Here is a 16500-nt window from a genome sequence, read left to right as displayed (position 1 = left end):
AAATTTCAATGAATGATCCGATTATTCTGATTATCAATAACAATTATTCACACAACCCCATGGGAAAAAAAATGCAACTTTAATATTTTCAAAGCTTTCATGAAAAACAGAATATTCTATAGTTGGTTATCAAAATGAACCTTTATAATTCTTTAACATGTAACCAAGATCACTTCCAAAACAAGACACAATGTAAAACATATTTCAAAAAAGTGAAAAAAAATTATACTTAAAAAACATTTGTTCATAAATAAAAGACCTCAGATTTGCAACCTAGCAAGTCACAAATCCATGTAGAATTTGACAGTCAAAACAGCATACCATCAAGAGTCTGCACACACAACAAAATCTCAAGAATGGAATGTAAACCATGGATTCATAAACAAAAGAAAAACTTATTACCCAAATAAATTCTGCAGGTATGGCATGAACCTAGTAGTTTTCATAGAAATGCTGTTCCTTGCTTTAATATCTAGCATAATACTCTTTGCTCAAAATATAGTACTTATTGTACTTATTACATAAAATGTTGCATTATTACTACCCTTTTACACTATTTTTTGCTTAATTTCAGCAGATTACAACATACATATCTGAAGAATTCCACAGCACTGAAGTTAATAATAAAAGTATTTTACTCTGAAATGTTACTAATATAACTGCTTGTTTGGGATTTAAAAATACATATAGTAAATCCATGTTAATAAGTTTCTCAAGGTACTAAGAAATTTTGATTTATAATAGGAAATTTTACTAAAGGGTAAAATTGTATTTATTTATAGGTCAATTCATACATTTTAACTTATTATGAATGAGATTTTCCTAAGTAGTATTTTCTTAAAAGGGTTTTAATGTATGCAGTTTAAAAGTGAGGTATGTACTATTTAATGACAATTCACTGTATAGCACTGTGTGGATACACAAAATTATCTTCTTCAGTGCTTACAATTGAGACACCTCAGAACTGGCTCGTTGGATGATAGTTGGCAGGATTTATTTAACAAGCAATTGGTATGAATGGAAATGAACTCAACAGACTTTGAAAAACAAGAATATTGTATTTCATGATGGTTTACATTTGCCCTAGCAAAGCAGCGACGGGTGTCACTCAAATACTTGGAAGCCGAAGTTCAGGTCCCCCTCAAGCGGCCGGAAGCTGACGTGGAACGCGAGGAAGGCACTGCAATGTACGAGGTGGTGCCGGGGGAAGAAGTACACTCCTTGGCGTGTGTGCATGTCCCAGGCCACGAAACTGCCCGGGTCGGGGGGCGTGATGGGGCCCGTTGAGATGACGTGCTTGGGGTTCCCGTCCAGGTCCCAGTCAGCCCACAAGGCCACCCCGTGGCAGAGGCCCTTGCTGCAACATGGCACACCAGTGGCTCTACAGTGCTGCATGACAGCCACTCACATATTCATACCAGCCATGTCCAGACTAATTACCTACATATAGTAACTCCAATCTGAATGGATTTTAAGTGGAATGAAATTAGAAGGATTGTGTGAATATTCAATACTGGTATCAAATGCAATAAACTTTTAACACACATTCTCACTCCTTTTCGATTACAATAAGATTATTCCGTTTATGAAAGTTAATGAAATTAATATTTACGAGTTAAATGAAAATTTGAGCGTCAAACAAATGTTCATTTAGTTACTAACAAAATAATATTTCTATTTGGGTCAATTATATTACTACAATTTATAATGCGGGGAAAATGCTGGGTTCGTAAGGGATAGCCCAATTAAGTTTTTTTTACAGTTTTATTAATTACTTGTAGTTACATAAATAATAGATAATTGTGCTTAAAAATGTCCAACCACAAATCACTGGCACTCAAAAATGTTTATTCTCAAGTAACTCAATGTCTGTCAAGTTCTGCAGTTTGCAATCATCACTGGAGCTAGGCTCAACAGTGGTTCCCCCCTTACCACGCACGTCCACACACAGTCTTGTGTCACTTAGTCGCCTAACTCCCATGATCTAGTGATAAATAACGGCGCCGAGGCACGACGATGCACAGGAAGTGAGTAGCGACAACCCTTGTGTCAGAGCATGACGCAGTGGCCTGGCAGCCAGCTTCGAACCTGGCGCGTCGCAGTCCTGTTTGCATTTGTAACAACATTAATTACAAAAAAAAAAAGGTACACCTCAAATTAATTCTGCAAAGATTATACTAAAACCTTCAATGTAAGTCGACCTTGTATGCAAGGTGAAACTTGAAGATAACGGAATCTTGTTTACAAGACAACATTATGACCGCAAATAGGTGAGAGAATGTTTAAAAAATCAAAATTAGTTGAAATTTCACTATGGCCAAGATCACATTTGAAATAATAGTAATAATTATAGTAATAGTAATAATAATATTAATAAAAAAAATATCATCACCATATTTCAGTCTCATGAAAATACATAATTTTAAAATAATATAAAAGTTTATTATCAAAAATTCTTTATAAAGTATTTTACATAAATGACTGGTTAGTTTATAGAGTAGCACATGTTGTGTGTGTAAGTTAAATAATTACATATATCTCCCCCCCCCCCCCCCCCCCCAAGTATATGGAACTTTCCACAATTTCACTATTTATGAGCACAGAGTATATTTACCCTGAAACATGAAAATGCTCTTTATTGCAATCTTATATACCTATTTAATTTATATACTTTCAGATAGATAAAAAAAAAAAAATACTGGTTTAAAATAATTTTGAAATTTTGTTTACATGTTCATAGACTCCAAGTCAAGGGAATGTGCTGACTGGCCTAGCAATGCAACAGGCCTGGTGGATCAGCTATGTTATCTTCCATACCATGCCTGAACAAAGATGCAAAATGTATGAGTAAGGAGGGCATTATGAGCAATACTGTCTTCCTCGACTGCAGCCAGGCCGTATAGTGAGCACTAGCTCAGCTGAAAGGTTGGGTACCTGGTTGGCTCATGCTGGCGAGTATATTTCAATTTTCAGTTATTTATCCTAAACTTCGGCATAACCCCACCGCAAATTTTTACTCCTGTTGATGTCTGATGTTTACATACAGGTTCCAGTCCAACTACCAGGAGAAAATTGGAGATTAATGTACTTACCACAGGGTGGCTACAGAAGTTCTACCAAAATATCCCCTTGTCCAGAAATACATTTTAAGCTTAGAGCACCATAAATTAAATCAAGTTATTACTTACCATGATAGTTAATGCTCTGAAAGCCATAATCCACAAAAAAATTCAGTGGATACCAACAAAACTGTAACATTGCAGAATTCCTGCCCCCCACTGTTTATAATTATTTTTATTTTAAGTATTTTGTTGGTGTTTTATTGATTATTATTAATTTAGATTATGTTTAGTAGTGTTTTATTATCTGTTTACTAAATAATTTAAAATTAACATGTGTACTATTTACATTTTATAAATATTTTAAAGCATGGTATGAATAGTTAACCGGTCATTTTCGAGAACAGTCTAGAAGGATTGAAGAGAAAGAAAGGACATGGGCGCAACACACTGTCGCCAGCATGTCAGTTATTCACGCCTGAAGTTAGTACGTCGTTGGAAAATCCCAGCACGTGAACCACAACTGCACACCAAGAAACTGGAACTTTCGCTGGGCGCAGTTTCGCCAGCCAATCAGGGCGAACCTTGAGGTGGTGTGATGTGTCTCCCCATGCCAGTATTTTTCAGGAAATAATGTGATTGGTCGGTCGGCCCACGGGTCCCCTCCCTTTGTTTTGTTCTTGTAAAGGGACGGCAACTGCGTGGTGCGTGTTTAGTAGCAGTCAATAGTCGCCTACAGTCAGTCAGTAGTGGTCGTAGTCGTCCAGTCGGCCCAAGGTGCGGCCGCATCAGCAGCAGTTTGTAAGGCTCCTTTCACACGAGGCGACTGATCGCGGCGACTGAGCGTGGCGATCAGTCGCCTTTGCTGGCGACTGTGCCGTTAGCGCAGGCAACTGGTTGCGGCGATCGCCGAGTCAAATAGATTTCAGTTCGTCATGGCGTCCAGGGACGAAGAGGTTCTGCTGCTCCTCTTGCTTCTCAAGAAGAGAAAGCACAGATCAAGAAGAAGCATGCATGTGCATCCTATATTAAGGTCGAGAATAGAGCGGGGACTTTTTTACAGTTTATTTAACGAGCTGTTGTCAGATGGAAAGAAATTTTTTAATTACTTTCGTATGTCAAGAAATTCGTTTGACGAATTACTGTACTACATAGAATCCGATGTGTAAGGAATTGATACAGTTATGAGAAAAAGTATTCCTGCTAAAGAAAAACTTGCTCTTACTTTAAGGTAAGTAATATGTGTAATCAAAGCAATATGTTTAATACATGGCATAAACATATCAGTATATTATTACTCATATTTTTATTTAAGGTGATTAAAAATAATAAAAAATAACTTTTAATGCTTCTGTAATGTGTTTATTATTAATTTGCAAGGGGCTACCAACCACATGAAACATTGTTCTCGTGATAAAGAAATAAGTTTTTAGTTTGTAGCAGTCACTAAATGTTCTGAATAAAGCACACGGCATAAGACAATGTATAGCAAGTTACAGTATGCTTAAGGTTGTTTACTTGTGACTACAGTGAATAAAATTACCATAAAGGAAATGTTACAGTTGTGGAAAACAAATAGAAATTGAGACCACGCCACGAAAATGGGAAAGAGAGTAACTATTCAAAGCATATCACATCACTATACTGGCTGCCCACTGATTCTGTTGGTGAACGTAATACACGTGATGTTGTAGATGCAGGAGATGAAACATTGTAAACATAATCCCTCTGCGGTGCACAATTTATCACTGATGAATTACTTGGCAGACCGACTGGAGAACATGATGGACCATGATTGATTTGTGGAACAGATTGAAATGGGATGCCTACAGTACTGGTATTATTATACTGAAATTGTTGTGGCATCTGTCGCACTTGTTGAGCATTTGCAATAGCCAAAATTAAGTCAGATTTAAGTTTGAGCTTTCTGTCATCGGGAACTTTACGCATTTCCGAAACAAGAGATAGTAAAAACAAGCGATCCTCATCTTTTTCATCCGAAGCTGTACTTTCCATACATATTTTTTTTTTTTTAGTACACTAATAAGCTCATCATTTTCTTTGATCTGTCTCTTCCGTGATGTTTTTTGGATATTTACTGGGTTTTCTTCTTGTTGTGTTGAAATATCATCGTCTACTTCTGTTTCAACACTAAGATCTTCGCCAGAGACACAGTCCATACTACTTGTTGTTTTCTTCGTCACAGTTTCTAAAAAACGCAATGTTTCAAAATATACATACTGCTTTCGGCCACTAGCCCCAGAACCACTTTTTTCTGTCTTCTTTTTCAGAAGTTCTCTAGCATAGCATGTCCTGATACTTTTCCACTTCTTCTGTATAGCAGCAGCTGTAACATACCGTTTACAAATTTGTTAGGACACATTCTTATTAGATTGTGTACATTTTCAATTTATTATTTTTTGTTACAGGTACTTGGGAGCAGGTTCAACAATGACAGACCTTCACTTCCAATATAGGCTAGGAATCTCTACAATTTCTACCATCGTCCGTCAAGTTTGCAAGGCAATCTGGATTCGACTGAAGCCGATATGTTTCCGTGAACTGACAGAAGAACTATGGTTGCAAACAGCAGCACAATTTTACAAAAGGACGAATTTTCCACATTGTATGGCAGCACTGGATGGGAAACACGTTCGCATAATCAAACCTGCTCATAGTGGTTCTTTATATTACAATTACAAAAACAACTTCTCAATACTCCTTCTTGCTTTGTGTGATGCATCGTATAAGTTCTTATTTATAGACGTAGGTGCATACGGAAAATCATCAGACTCCACAGTGTTTAAAGAAAGCGTATTTTTCAAGAAACTTCAGAACCAACAGCTCAACATACCGGTGCCACAAGAATCATATGCAGGATTTGATGGACCTAGGCCCTTTGTCTTTGTTGCTGATGAAGGTTTTGGACTTTCTAATAATATTTTACGGCCTTATTCAGGTAAATTTTTAAGTGTAAAAAAACGTATATACAACTACAGACTCTCCCGAGCGCGCAGATATATCGAATGCACGTTTGGCATTCTCGTAAACAAGTGGCGTATTATTCATAGGCCATTAAATGTTGACTTAACCCTAGCAGAAGACATAGTCAGCGTGTGCTGTTTACTACACAACTTTGTAAAAGAAAGGGACGGGATTCGCTTTGAGGATACTTTTAACAGTTGAAGGGCTCCTTGATATGGAACCCGCTGGACGACCAACACCAAGACTTGCAAGCAATGTTAGAGACATGTTTGCCAAGTACTTCAAAGTGCAGAAGGTTCCGTCCCTTGGCAAATGGAACGTATTTAAGAACAATTGCAGAAAACGTTCGTCCTGAAATATAATTTATTATTGTTGAAAAATATTTGCTGTCGGTAGAGAAATAGTTCTGTATCAAAACAACATTGCAAGTCAACAACGCTAGCACAAATTTCTCGAATATTAAAAGAACCATTAAACGCAAAACAAAATTTAAAACTATTGTAAACTATTTTCAAGAGGCTTTTATAAGTGTGGACAAGTGTTTTGTCAAGTACAAAAAAAATATTTTCAGCCGCTACTTTATTACGGACGTACTTTCAGTGTAGTCACTGCCTCATACATTTACAAAGCGTATTATGTATCACTATATCTATAAACCATTACCGTAATGAAACTAATATAAAGTTTTATCTTACCTATTTCATTTTTCTCTGGAGATGGTTTTTCATCGAAATCACCGAAGAATTTCGTTATTACTTTGTGCCATGCATTTCCTTTTTCAAGTTTATTTCCGTATTCTTCAAGTGTACTGTTCCAAATAGCCTCGTTGTTCTGTACTTCATAAATGAGGTCTTCAGTATTTACTCTTTATTCTATTAATTTAGTAATAGAACGGTTCATATCAACACGATGTGCCATGATTCGGTCACTTCACAACTATGGGAACGGCAGACGCCACTCGCCAGTCGCGCCGACCAGTCGCCTCGTGTGAAAACGTGTATCTGATTACATGTTTCATATCCAGTTGCGGCAACTGTAGTTGCGGCGATCAGTTGCGATAGTGAGCAACTGCAAGCGACTGTCGCCTGCTCGAGCGACTGCAGTCGCCTCGTGTGAAAGTTATCATACAAAACAATGCTCCACTAAAAGTTGCGGAGATTAGTCGCCGCGATCAGTCGCCTCGTGTGAAAGGAGCCTAAGAAACAATGTACGTAACTTGTAACAAGAATTTTTTTAAAAATATAAGTGAAACTTTAACAGTGTTCAATTGTATTTGTTATTATTCTGGGTTGCCTTGCCGGGCCAATCTGGAATCTAACAAAAGAAAACACAGTAATTAAGTGCTTGCTTCATATAAAAAGAAATAAAAATTTAAATTGAAAATTTAAAAATGGTAAATGAAGGGGGGGGGGGGGGGGGGGGGTTTAAGTTGCAATTTCTCCAAATACTGTGTCAGAGTGAGCCTGAGGAATTTGCGGCTATGGGTTTCACGCATATGGGTAACCAACTCGACAACTCGAGTCATCTTGTTGGGTGGTCTAGACCTATCTGCATGCAATAAGTGGGAAACTTTATAATATTCAAAAAGTTTTCCTAAAGAATTTGTTCTTGGGTTATTAAGAGCTTTATCATCCCTGTTTTACAGTTACAATTGCATCCACAGTAAAAAGTATTTTTTTTAATTTTTTTAAAAATTAAATTTAATTAAATTTTATTTTATTTTAAAAATTCCAGAGGACCCAGACATCTATGCTCATGTACTATGTGGTGTTCAAATGTAGCTTTGAATTACAGTTTTTTCATGTGCAACTGAACTACTTACATACAAAAATTTGACTTAAATTTACATTTTAATAAATAACAAGCCCAAGATAGAAATAAAAGCAAACATTATTCTATGTTATAAACAGACTACTTATAGCTATAGGCCATCATCTGTATTAAATATTTGTTGCACTTATGAAATATACTTTTATTTACATATGTTTTGAACTTCTGTATTAACATAGATACAGTGGGAATATGTATATTTCATTATGCCGGCGTACAACTAGAACGATTCCAATTGACACACTTCTCAAAAAATTATGAATCATGTCCTTGTCTACCTCAAGATAAAAGTTAGCTATCTCGAACATAGCATAAAAACACAAAGCATTACAGCAGGCGGGAGTGACGTCCTATGTGTTGTTGACCAAATAAATTTTAAAATTTGGAGTAGTACAGCCATACTGTATACCACTCCAGCACAAAATAGTCAATCTAATATTATACTAAAATATTTATTGTTTAAACATTAAATAGAAAAACAATCACTGAAATTAACATTGGAACACACAAATATACCATAAATACGAAATGATTTAACCACAATGAACCATGTTTAAAAAAAAACCTTTCGGCATAGCCTACAATCATAGTTCATAGATAGATTTCGAAGCACCTATTTCTTCTGGAAATATTTTGGAAACTTCTATAAACTCCTTGAACATTTTAAGAACTAAATATAGCTCACATAACATCCTATATGTCAGTCGATATTTAAAAAAGATGATTTAATATTTCTCATATTCTATGCAGCGAAAATATTTTCTATTTTTTTTTTAACTTAATGCATCCAGCATTGAACGTCTTAAGGAAATTCATGTTATGCCTGTTCATTTTTATTCATATTCATGTTAATATTTAGTCTATGTCATGCTTAGTTTTTAATATTCAAATCTTTGATGTAATTGCAGAAAAGTGGTTAAGTGTAAGAGAAGCGTACCGCCTTAACTTCGCCACCAATAAAGACGATAAACAAACAAACAAACAAACAAACAAGATAGTTATGCAATTGTTTTTGTCATTCAAACTATTTTTCATCCCTTGCACTAACTCTAACACACGGTAATATCAAATATTTTTTCGGACAAAGGTTTAAGGTAATATTAAGATGGTTATTAATAAATTCAGACAAATTTGATACTACAATGTTTTATTTTTTTTTATTTCAACCCCTTATTTTTACAGTAATAGTATGTTTCATCAAAAATTGTTTGAGCCAAAAGATTCAGATAAACTTTAGGAGTTTCAATAAATTATAATAAAAATAATTTCATTGTTTATCCATTTTGTCTTTCTATCCTTGTTATTTCCACCCCTTGCATCATGATTTGTTACATAAAATTTACTTTTAAATAGGTTTTCAACAATATTTAAAAAGTTAAAACAAAGATAATTATTAATTCGATAGAGTACTTGGTAAGTAAGTTTTATTTATTTTCTTATTTTTAGCCCATTTTTTTTCAACTCCTTGCAGTAATGGTTTGTATTATCAAAAATTGTTTAAGTTATAGATAAAAATTATATGAATATTGTCCACAGGCTTTCACAACCATTGTCTGAAGTAGCTTGACTTCTGGGTTGTAGCCGCGTCTTGGCGAATAATTCACCAAATTATTCGCCAACGATGCGGCTCCAATTCAGAAGCCAAGCTACTTCAAAAATTACATAATTAATTTTAATACATAATTTTTAATTCAATGATGTGCCTACAAAGGAAGTTATATATTTTTTTAAATTATACCTCTTAGTTATTCAACCCTTTGCGCATTAGTTTGTCTAATCAAAAAATGTATCAGACAAAAGTTTTAGATCAAAATAACATTTACAAACAATTTGAACGATTTTGATGGTGACTACAAAGGAAATTATGACTTTTTTTTTTCCTCCAACCCTTTGTACTGTGATATACGACACGACCATGTTATGCTACACTGATGGGACCCAAACGTAAACAAACACTTTCTTTGTTAACAAACACAAGACTGCATGAATGGCAAATGATAGTTGTCAACACACGAGTGCGAAAGTAAATACTTTGGTTCCTAACACTACCTTGCCCTGTTTGCCATGAATTTAAAACATAAATATGGAGACTGACCTGTAGTACAAATAAACAATAACAAAAGATTTTAATAATATTAAGAAAATGAAGGCAAACCAAAAACATAACATTGGAATTACATTTAAACTGGCAGGTTCTGACAATTGCTAAAGTACTCTGAGTCTCTACAGGAACAATGTGACTAGCAAAATTTTATTTTAAAATTCAGGACATTACGATGGGCACCCGGCTCGTCAACAGTCCAATTCAAAACTCAGTCTCTATTTTTGGTCTCAAACACAACACGTACATGCCGTCTATACATTAGATAAGGGGGGGTTGCCTCCAGGCTAAAACTCTGTCGGTAAGCTATTTCTACCCCCAGGACCACTGGGGGGACCGCGGACAGTTACTATTAACTTGCACAGTCTCTGCTATAAAACGTCTCGTGGCGAGAATCACAGTGTAAGATAAGGGCAGTTTGCAGTCCAACAATGCACTGGCGCCGACTCAAGGCGACCACGCCTTACCTTGCGAATGCTGCGCTGGCTCAGCAGTCTCCAGTCTGCGTGACGGCTGTCCCAAGGAGTGCGTTGAGATGCACCAGTATGCACCACACACTTTAAGTCACTCACAAGAGGCGAAGTTCCGGCGCGCGCAACGTTATTTTCCGGACCGCGGACGCGTTGGCAAATTCGATAAATACAGTTCCAGTTCAGCTGTAAGTGTTAATAACACCGAAAGTTCAACGTAATGGTCGCGATTGCGCAGCCCGGAATCGCGGGTGGCGAAAACTTCCCACGCGAAGCGACACGAGCTCGGACTCTGCACAGCGGACTGACTCCCCGAGAAAACACCGGGCAGCTCTTTTATACGTCCACAGAGCGTCACCAACGGCCTCTCCTATTGGCCCGTTTTTAAGTTCAGGCGGTTACAGATTTCCGCTAATAATCAACTCAATTTCTTAACGGGAGTTCCGTAGTTCACAACGTCCAAAATGCGTAAAAACGTAAATTGAATATAAGTTCCACTGTAAATTAAATACTTTAAATAAATATCAACATTGATAATCTGGCGGCGGGCGGTGGGAAAGAGGGCGGCCTGGCGCTGGCGCGCATGCGCCGTCACACTATCACTTCAAATGCCAGCTCCCAGCACCGTCCGAATATTTACCAACACCGCGGACCATTGTTGACTAGGCCCCCTAAAACACAGTTTTTATGTCCTTAAATATGCCCTACTGACCATATATATATATATATATGTGTGTGTGTGTGTGTGTGTGTGTGAGCCGTGTATCGGTACACATTTGCCACTTCCTGTTGCAATTGAAACTTAGGGTCCACTGTCGCACCAAGGAAGTTTTAAGTGTCAACAGCATAATACACAGTTCCACACAACACTTATCTGAGAGAGGGTGGCGAATCGTCGATAACCAGTAGCCCAGGAAGAAAACGACGAACAAGAGCAAGGGATGGCAGCGACCTCTATCGGGGTTTGAGTGACTGTATGAACAGCCCGCCAACAGCGAGTGTCGGGACCTCCAGATGACCGCTGCTACGCCCGGTACAGGATCTAGGGCTTTCTGCGTCTCGTGGCGGCGACAGGTCCTTATGGACACCGTAGCCGGGGGAGGACTGCTCGCTGCTGCTGCAAGCTGCTACTTGACACCTATCAAATCCAGTAGCAGGACATGTCGACCAACGTTCACCGAACTCCTGGATAAATTCACTCCAAGTTCATGACGAAGGTGCCATTTAATATTCACTCGCTCACTCTTCTGTTCTTAATGACCTAATTTGCCAATAATAAGAAAAAGAGAAAATAATTGCCTTCCTCTGAACATGGTCTCTGTATAGACAAACAAAAGGATACATTAAGATTAACCACAGTCATCCAAACTATTAATGAAACTGAGTACAGAACATACATCTATTACAAAAAAACATTGCTAGGTATAACTTTACCTGCCTACAGTCTCCATCTCAAATCATAACTTCACTGTACTAAACTCTCATCACTAATTTAACCCTTATCAAAAGTTTACAATTGAAAATAAACACATAATACCTAGGTAATAAATACAAAATATTTGCATGGCCTGTCTGGCGAAACAAGTTAACATTTACCCAACATGAAACATAAAATTATCACCAAAGTTTACCCATGTTTACTTACAAACATACATAATATAATATAATAAAAAATAAAAAAAAAACTGACTGTTACCCTAGACTTTAATTACAAACACAAAATGCTTGTGTATTAACTTTAAGTGAATGAAATGTCAAGGGGAGTCACGTGACAACGAAACAAATATTCGCGCTCTCGCGAACGTAAACAAAGGACGGGAACGGGAAAGGAGAGGAAAAAAAACTCCTCCGTTCTACTTCTCCAAGGCGAAAGCCAACGAGTTAGCGGAAGGGGGAGGACTCGTCCCACTTCCCCTCGCGCGGCGACCAGCTGAGGCTAACCACCTCCCAGACATGCCGGCGACAGCTCGGCACGTAATCCACTACCGGGGAAAACGGAGGTCACTACACTCCGACACAACTCTGTTCTACAACAGAAATGACCGCTCATGGGCCACAGAAACTCCGACACAGTAGCTTTCAGCTGCTCCTGAAACAAATCTCCCGGAGCATACCTCACACTACACAGAGAGAAACACAAGGAAAAAGCACACGGACGATGCCGGGCTGGAACAATAAAAAACATAGGCAACAAACTAGACGTACAGCACAACAAACGAAGAAAAAAACGTTAGAAGGGGTAACACACGCTAGCTACACATAGCACTTACACAGAGACTAAAATCAGGTAGACACAACACTTTATTACACACGGTGTTAAAACTTGCTGGCGTTGAAAGTGCACTATTTTTCCTCACTTTTATCAAAAAAAAACTCAAGCAGCCATTTTATCGCCTTTTTATTTTCTTTCTTCACCTTTCTCACGCGTCTATGCACTCGTGACTCGCAGGTTAGAATGTAACACACTACTCACAGGCGGCTAATCAGCTCCTGCGCTGTAAGTAGACACGCAGCGGGAGTGGAATTACACGTCACTCAACTCGCTACAACACGACGGGCACACACGCCACGGTCATTCAACGTGTCAAAAACCCATCTACACGATAATAAAAGGCGGGAACACATGGCCTTCGCACTTAACACCCACACACTAAGGAAATGCACTAACACCATGAACACCGTTCACAGATGGTCCTTGCAGTTAAGCTAATCCAGCAACTGGCTTCTTGTAAGCTCTCAGTTGTGTTAAGTTGTATCTCCCCACGACTTCTCCGGTGTCGATGCTGGATAGAGTGTAGCAATTCTCGTTTGTCACCTGAGTGACACGAAACGGTCCAGCGTAAAGAAGGCAGAGCTTCTTGGTAATAAATTCCCACTTCTCACTCACTGGTGCTGTTTTCCGTAGTACAAGGTCACCTACCTGGAAGCCTGCGGGTTGTGATGCCGGCTTTCGGCGCTGTCTTGCGGCCGCTTCAGACGTCAGCTTCGCTCGTACAAATTCATGCACTTCCTCGCAGCTTGGTAAATCGTTCTGTTTCGGTAAACTGTCGACGTTCGGGAGGTAGGTGGGGTCAATTACCTCAGACCGTGCCCGGCAGAGGATTTCATAGGGGGTTAGGCCTGTCGAAGAGTGCGCTGTATGGTTCAGGACGCATTCTGCGTACGGTAACATATTGCCTCATGATTGTTGCTTGTTGTGACAGTAGGTGCGCAGAAGGTTACCCAGCGAGCGCATCTGTCTCTCAACCGGATTGCTCTGCGGGTGGCGGACAGATACCGTTGTAGGGGTAACACCCAAAACTCGAATGCTCTGTTGCCAGATTGGGCTGACGAACATCGTAGCGCGATCGGTGAGCACAAGCTCTGCCTTGCCCATCTCGTTGACGTAGCTTTAAAAGTGTCATAGTAACGTCTTCGCACTGGCGTTCCGTATAGCATAGAGTTTGGTATGCTTGCAGAAAACATTGATAAAAACGAAAACGTGTTTGGCGCCGCCCGTGGACACAGGCAAGGGGCCAAACAAGTCCGCTTGGACGCACTGCAGAGCACGTTTTGGAATGATGGCTTGCAACACCCCGTGTAACTTCACTTGCGGGTGTTTGGCCTTCTGGCAAAGATCACATGATGACGTCACTCGCACCACCTGGCGCGGCATCCCCGGCCAGTAGAGCTGATGGGATAGGGCGTGGTACAGCTTGTTGCTACCGACGTGGCCTAGGGACCGATGAACCTCCCAGATGACTTCCGTCCGGATCTTGACGGGAATAACAGCTTTCCATTCCGCGTCAAAATTACCTGGTTTTTGTGAAAGGTATAATAGAATGTCGGCAGCGGACGTACAAAAGCGATGATGGATTGGATGCTCCGGCGGCCGCTCCAACAGGAGACCACGGATCTTGTCACAATACTCATCCTCGCGTTGCTGGTTACCCAGATTTTGCAGTAGCTCCTTCAGGCGTGGATTGTTGTGCAACCGCTCCGCGCCGGCAGGTGCCACAAGGAACTGGCGTGCGCGCTTCGCGCACGTGGCGTCTGACTCATGAATATCTTCGCTCCGGCTCAGATAGTCAGCGGCATCGTTGTCTGAACCCTTAATATACTGGTACTCGATGTCAAACTCCTGGAGTACTAGGTACCATCTCGTCAAGCGACTGCTGAAAATCTTGCTGGCTTTAAGGCAGGTTAAAGCCTGGTGATCGGTGAGTAGCTTTATTCTTTCGCCGAGCAACAGGTCACGGAATTTTTGGAGAGCCCACACGATGGCGAGTGCTTCGCGCTCCGTCACCGTATAGTTCCGCTCCGCGGCACTCAGGGTCCGGCTGGCCATAGAAACAGTTTTCTCGCAGCCGTCCTCGTCACACTGTGCCAGCTTGCAGCCCAGGGCAGACTCCGACGCATCGGTGTACAACCGGAACTCCCTGTTCAGCACGGGGTGGTGAAGGTCTCGCTCTTCCATGAACAGCCGCTTCAATCCCTCGAAGCCTGTCTCGCACTCCGGCGTCCATGCCCAGACTTGGTTTTTCTTGAGCAGTTCGAAAAGTGGTACTGCCAGGCCCGCTACTCGGTCGGAATAATTCCGGTAAAATCCAACCACTCCCAGAAACGCGCGCAACTGGCGGACGTTTCGAAGTGTGGGGAACTCCCGGATTGCCTTAAGTTTCACCACTGACGTCTTGATGCCTTCCGGCGTCAGGATGTGGCTGAGAAACGGAAGCTCCTCCCGGCAAAACGCCGACTTCCGGATTTAATTGTCATCCCAGCACCTTGTAGCTTGCTCAGGACGATGTGTAGCTGCTGTAGATTTTCTTCAAAGCTGGAAGATGCGATGAGAATGTCGTCGACATAAGCTCTTGCAAAGCCTTCCCACTCGGGGCCCAAAGTCGCTGATAAACACCGGGTAAATTCAGCTACCGCATTGCACAACCCGAATGGCATGACACAAAACACATATTGTTGATGGTGAAAAGGAAGGCGGTATACTGGCAGGAGCTGTCTTCCAGCGGAATCTGCCAGTACCCTGATGACAAATCCAGCTTTGACATGAACCTTACGCCCTGATATAGGCGCAGTATCTCCTATGTTTCCGTTGGGCTCTCGTTATCTTTCACCGTCAGGCGGTTCAGTTCCCGCGCATCGAGGCTGAGTATCACAGTGCCGTCCTTCTTAGCCACGCAAACAATGGGGTTGGCGTAGGGACTGGCCTCACGCCTAATCACTCCCCAGTCCAACATCAGCTGAAGATACTCCATGGCTTGCTGGCGGAATTTTTCCGGGATGTTGTACGACTTCCGATGATACGGCTCGCCTCCTCGGATGCGGATCTTGGCTTCGTAGAACCTGTTGAGGCCGGGCCGGTCTGAAAACAAAGCTCGGTGATACTCTAACAGCCGCAAAATCTGCTGCCGCTGGTCTGCACTCACTGTCGTAACACCACTCAACGACTGTCTCAAATCGTCCAGGGTAGCCTGCATGACGTCAGAAGAAGGGCCGGTGCTAATGGGTCTCGCCACGGTCCTGTCATGCAACAATCCGACGAATTTCCCACAAGCCATCCATTGTTTTGCGAGCTCCGCTGGTCGTGGATCGTCACGCGCAGTTATCGCCTAGTATCAAGGGCTTAGCTAACCCACGTACTACCAACACTGTAAACTCCTTCGGCTTTCCTAGCCCCTCCAGCGTAACACCTGCCTGTTGACTGTAGGACTTGGTCTAGCTGTCATGCCTATTATTTTCAAGGCCGGTACAGGAATCTTGGGAAGAGGTGCGCTATGTTGCTCTAGGCTCCTGAGTCGATTAGCACCTGTACATCCTGTCCATTAATCTGCATTGTCATTTCCAGACAAGCGACCTGTTGGTAAGATGTGTCACTTCCTTCCAACTCACTGTACAAAAATTCACGTTCACTGTCACGTAAAATGACAGTACACAAAAACTTCCTATAACTAAGGCAGAAATAGTTGCAATCACCATCCCCCACAGGCCTTAATTCTACCCCTCTGCCGGTAATGTGGATCGTGGTCCGGGGCACATCGACCTCAACCCTTTCTAGTTTACC

General features: G+C 40.7%; 1 protein-coding gene across 11 annotated transcripts in view; it reads right to left on the bottom strand.

Moving 5' to 3' along the window:
• Positions 1 to 1038: 1038 nt before the first annotated feature.
• The window catches only part of LOC134546231 (protein arginine N-methyltransferase 7), a 138872-nt gene continuing 123410 nt past the window's right edge, over positions 1039 to 16500 (bottom strand). For all 11 annotated transcript variants that reach the window (XM_063388866.1, XM_063388868.1, XM_063388865.1 and 8 more), the window contains one exon: positions 1039 to 1357. In XM_063388866.1, the coding sequence (XP_063244936.1) occupies positions 1105 to 1357 (253 nt within the window). In that variant the 3' untranslated portion in view covers positions 1039 to 1104. The remainder of the gene's footprint in view (positions 1358 to 16500) is intronic.

Source organism: Bacillus rossius, chromosome 1 (genome assembly GCF_032445375.1).
Source record: "Bacillus rossius redtenbacheri isolate Brsri chromosome 1, Brsri_v3, whole genome shotgun sequence".
In the NCBI taxonomy this organism is placed as follows: domain Eukaryota; kingdom Metazoa; phylum Arthropoda; class Insecta; order Phasmatodea; family Bacillidae; genus Bacillus; species Bacillus rossius.
Note: the sequence above shows the minus strand (reverse complement) of the source record. Positions and strands in the feature narration are given on the sequence as shown.